Here is a 4,837-nt window from a genome sequence, read left to right on the forward strand (position 1 = left end):
AGAGAAATGTTTAGATTAAAAGATATCACGATTTTCCGACGCCAGGACGTGATATCTTTCAAAATCGATAAAAAGCGAAATTACTCTGAAATGGTTGAGAATCGGACCATGGACAATATGAACTTTTTTGTTCATTTTAGGGTGAAGAATCTACTGGAGAAGTTTGTAGCACGAGTAGCAATTCACCCTGTATATATAATATATATATATAATCTCCTTTAATACAATCGGGCAAAGTATTTTTATTTTTTTATCCTAGGTACAGACGGAATGGGCTGGTATATAATGAACCTTGAAATACATGTTCAACAAGGTAAAAAATCTTATTAAAAACGCAGTAAGTAAATTATTAAAAATGATTTTCTGCTGGGGCTCATTGGCAAGAACGTTGATCCGTGGTTCGTTGCCTTCCATTGTTTGCCTGCAAATAAATGTCCATTCAGATGTACAAAGTTATACAAAAAACAGTAAAATAAGTAAAAGTAAGAGAGAATTGAGTAAATTAAACATGGAAAAGCTCAAATGTTGCCAATTTTGAAAACGAACCAAATAATGTAAACCTTTGTAAAACTTATACGTTTGCTTTTGATAGATCAATTATTTTAATTGCATGAAATCAAGACATCGTATGACATAGATATGGAAACATCAATGAAGCTTTCGTCAGACACAAAAAATTGTTTGTGACTTTTTCAATGGAAAATAAGCTTAATCAAAAAATTTTAAGTCCATATGGATGAGTTAATTGATATGGTGGTCGGTTTTTAAATTAGTCAATTAAACAGTACCAGAGTGCATCGTCGGAATGCGGAACTGGATTTTTCGGGGGAGTTAATTGAAATTACACAGACATCATTTGAAACGTCGGGGAGGTGGAATCCTGCCAGGATTTCCCTTCGTCCCGATGGTCTCCCGGGTGATACAGAGCTTTCTCGGCCGGTGAGCCTGGAGTCACATCCTATATTTAGATTATGACCCTAAGGACCGTTTTAGAAATCGAAGCCCCCAATTTCGCAGTCTTTACAACATCCGACTAGCATTAAATAAAGACAACGGAAAAGCTAAGGTTTTTGTTTTATATATCATGTGTATAATTATAAATATAGTTTTCATCTTTCTTAAGTGAGTGCGCGCGAGAGTGTAAGTGAATGGTTATATATATAATAATAATGATCTCGTACATAAACAAACATCGATATAATATTGAGTACGATTGAAAACACAGTGTTAATTAGGACAAACTGTATAGATTATATAGAAATAGTCACACATAAATAGGTGCATAAAGTGGTAGGAGAGAGAGAGAGAGAGAGAGAGAGAGAGAGAGAGAGAGAGTGAGTGAGAGAGAGAGAGAGATGGAGGGGGTAAGGGAAAGGGAAAAGAAGATGGAGAGAGATAGAGAGAGAGAGAGAGAGAGAGAGAGAGAGAGACAAGAAAGTAATAACTATAAAAGCATAAATATCGGGTGAAAGTGAGAAAAAGAAGATGAGAACTTTAATTTTTTTAATTGTTAAGCGTGAGTGAGAGTGAAGGGTTCTATTTAAAAAGAGAATGAAAAATTGGATAAAAATAAAATTAAGCATTTGGGAGACAAATGGGCATATACATAAAAAATAACAGAGGGAGGGATGGTGGGAGGGATGGTTGGAGGGCGGAAGGGAGTGTGGCTTTGAGGTGGCGGGGAGGGGAAAGGGAAAGGAGATGGAGGGAGAGAGAGAGAGAGAGAGAGCGAAAGGGAGGGGGAGAGGGAAAGCAAAAAGGAAAGGGAAGTGGGGAGAGAGAGAGAGTGAGAGGGAGAGAGAGGGAGTGAGAGGGATGGAGGGGGTAAGGGAAAGGGAAACGGAGATGGAGAGAGAGAGTGAGAGAAAGAGAGAGAGAGAGATAAGAAAGTAATAACTATAAAAGCATAAATATCGGGTGAAAGCGAGAAAAAGAAGATGAGAACTTTAATTTTTTTAATTGTTAAGCGTGAGTGAGAGTGAAGGGTTCTATTTAAAAAGTGAATGAAAAATTGGATAAAAATTAAATTGAACATTTGGGAGACAAAAAGGAAAGGGAAGGGGAAGGGTGAGAGGGGGGAAAGCGAAAAGGAAATGGAAGGGGAAAGAGAGAGAGAGAGAGAGAGAGAGAGAGAGAGAGAGAGAGAGAGAGAGATATGGAGGTGAAAGAGAGAAGAGAGTGATGTATAAGAGTGAGTGAGAAAGGGAGGAAAGGAGGGAGAGAGAGAAAGAGAGTGAGAGGAAGGAAAAGAGTAAGTAATAAGCAGCTAGATAAACATAATATCGGGTGAGAGCAAGGAAAAGGAGCAAAAGAGGATGTGAAATTTTTTTTAATTTAAACATTTTAGAAAATTTAAGTTTTTGTTAATTGTTAAGAGAAAGAGAGAGAGAGAGAGAGAGAGAGAGAGAGAGAGAGAGAGAAAGAGAGAGAGAATACAAGGTTTCATAAAAACACTCCAATTTAACTGTTCATATATTTATATATGTCGTATCACATTTATCGTGATCTCACTCCAGAAAAAGAAAATATATTTCGCTGTTCTGTAATCGATTTTGTCTTTCTTTACAGGAATAATCAACAGAGGCGATTCCTTCAGGAAGAAAAGATCGAGATCAAACAGCCTCGCTGGAACTCCACCTCCACAGAACCTCAGCCCAGTGCCGTCTCCTGAGCCCGTCAGCTACAGGGTAGCCACTCTCGGCCTTCCAGGAGTCGGAAAAACAGCACTAGTATCACAGTTTATGACTTCTGAATGCATCAATGCTTACGACAGGCAAAAAGGTACGGAAAATGGTACACAATTATCGGACTGTAATTTATACAATTTTTGTTAATATTCATAAATTTTACTTTTAGATGAGCCCAGCCAGCAGTCGGTTCATGTCATGCTGAATGGGGAAGAGTCTGAGTTGAAATTTATCACAGATGCTGAGGTATTTACTTTTATTTTTTATTTTTATTACTTTGATTGATAGTTGAAACTTAAATAATTGGATATTCAGTGTGAAGGCGATGAAGGTCCTGCGGATCTTTACCTCGTCATGTATTCCTGTGTCGACAAAGCATCTTTCCAAAAAGCTGAAGAGCTTCTCAACAAACTTCAGCACGGGCTTCTAACAAGGAACAAGCCCATCATACTCGTCGCGAATAAAGTCGACTTGGCCAGGAGCCGTGCAGTGTCTTCGCAAGGTTTGTTTATTCTTTTTTTTTTTTTTTAATTGTGGTTTATATATAATTAAATTTCTATTTCAGATGGCAAATGCCTCGCTTGTACATACGGGGCGAAATTTATCGAAGTGTCTGTTGGCATTAACCATAACGTCGACGAACTGCTTGTCGGCATCCTCACACAGATAAGGCTTAAGGAGTCTTACAAAGGTAAGGAGACGACGAGGCACTGGTACAATAACCATGGGATGCTTCGCGCTTCGCTTAAAGCCCGCCAGATGATAACGTGGATCTTTGGAAAAGAAGATTCCAAGTTCAAAAACTGCGAGAATTTGCATGTCATATAACTGCATAAAACCATTTCCATTATTGAACCTTCATTCTCTCCCCCTTCCTTCCTGGATGTGTCAAATTACAACTGTAGGCTTTTAAAGTTCTGCCAACTTGTGCGTAATTTTCATTTACAAAAAACAAATTTGTATAAGTTTTCATTATTTGGCATTTATAATGCCTCATAAAATTGAAGACTTATGGATAAACTATATCATTTCCCCCTCCCCCACCGTTAAAACCAAGTTAAAAGAAATTTGTGATAATTTATTTTTTAATAAAAACAGGGTAAAATAAATAAAAATCCATGGTCCCTACAGTTAAAAAAAAAGTAATTCACATTACTTACGCAATTATATTTTAGTTAGATAAGTTTAAAAGAGTATATACTTTGTAAGATGTATTTTTATATAAAAAAAAGAATTTGCTTTCCCATTAACATAACTTTTACCGGGACCATATTTCTAACAATGTTTGTCTAAAATCATCCAACATCTTCCTTAAAGAAAAGATCAAAATTATATTTCGTAGTATTAGTAATAAGTCAACAAAAACTAAATGTGCTTCCCTATAAACTAAATGTTTAACATATAAAAACCGGTCAACTTTTGTACATAATAATTTGATGGAGTGATATACTATATAAAAAACTGGTTTACTATTTGATGTATATTCTTTATAAACGATTGTTTTAATTTTTTCAATTGTTTAAGTTATTGTTAAATATTTAATTGATTATAACAAATAATAATATTGTTGGTTGAGCGTTCAGGTTAAGTAAAAGTCTAAAGAGAATGAAACGATGTATACAATTATATAACAAGGCTGTAAAATAATTAAACGTGTTGTCTTTCTGCTTAAAAATTTGTTGTTTTGAAGAAACTATTTTTAAATAAAAAACGTCTTGTATTTTAACAATTAACACGATTGTAATTAATAGAATGACCTATTTTCAAAAGATTTAAAATATCAAAACAACTCTTTTTCGTCTGAATAAATATTTATATGCTGATAAATAAAGCATATTTTATAACAATTTAACACACCTTTTCTAAAAATTAAATAAAATAAATAATTTTGTACACTATGTAAAGCATTCTCTCTCTTGCGAATATAAGTTATTAATTCAATAAAATACTTGATTAGCTGAATCAACTCTGATTTTATTTGCAAAGTGGTACGACAATACGTTTATTTTGTAAATAATATTTTAAATGTGTAATAGTCGTTTTAATTGGTGTCGTGTTGTGTTATAGACATAATGAGAATACATTTTTTAATGTAGCATGTGACATTTTGCGATGGTTTATTTTATTTTTTATTAATTAAATGTTTGAGA

General features: G+C 34.5%; 1 protein-coding gene across 1 annotated transcript in view; it reads left to right on the forward strand.

Annotated features, from left to right (window-relative positions):
* LOC106663528 (GTP-binding protein GEM) overlaps nt 1-4,398 on the forward strand; it is a 20,004-nt gene extending 15,606 nt beyond the window's left edge. The window contains exons 2-5 of the mRNA XM_024229871.1: nt 2,569-2,781; nt 2,857-2,933; nt 3,003-3,189; nt 3,253-4,398. Coding sequence (XP_024085639.1) covers nt 2,742-2,781; nt 2,857-2,933; nt 3,003-3,189; nt 3,253-3,515 — 567 coding nt within the window. The 5' untranslated portion in view covers nt 2,569-2,741 and the 3' untranslated portion in view covers nt 3,516-4,398. The remainder of the gene's footprint in view (nt 1-2,568; nt 2,782-2,856; nt 2,934-3,002; nt 3,190-3,252) is intronic.
* Nucleotides 4,399-4,837: the final 439 nt, after the last annotated feature.

The sequence above is a fragment of the Cimex lectularius genome, unplaced genomic scaffold, assembly GCF_000648675.2.
Source record: "Cimex lectularius strain Harlan isolate CLEC.00 unplaced genomic scaffold, Clec_2.1 scaffold457, whole genome shotgun sequence".
NCBI classification, from domain to species: domain Eukaryota; kingdom Metazoa; phylum Arthropoda; class Insecta; order Hemiptera; family Cimicidae; genus Cimex; species Cimex lectularius.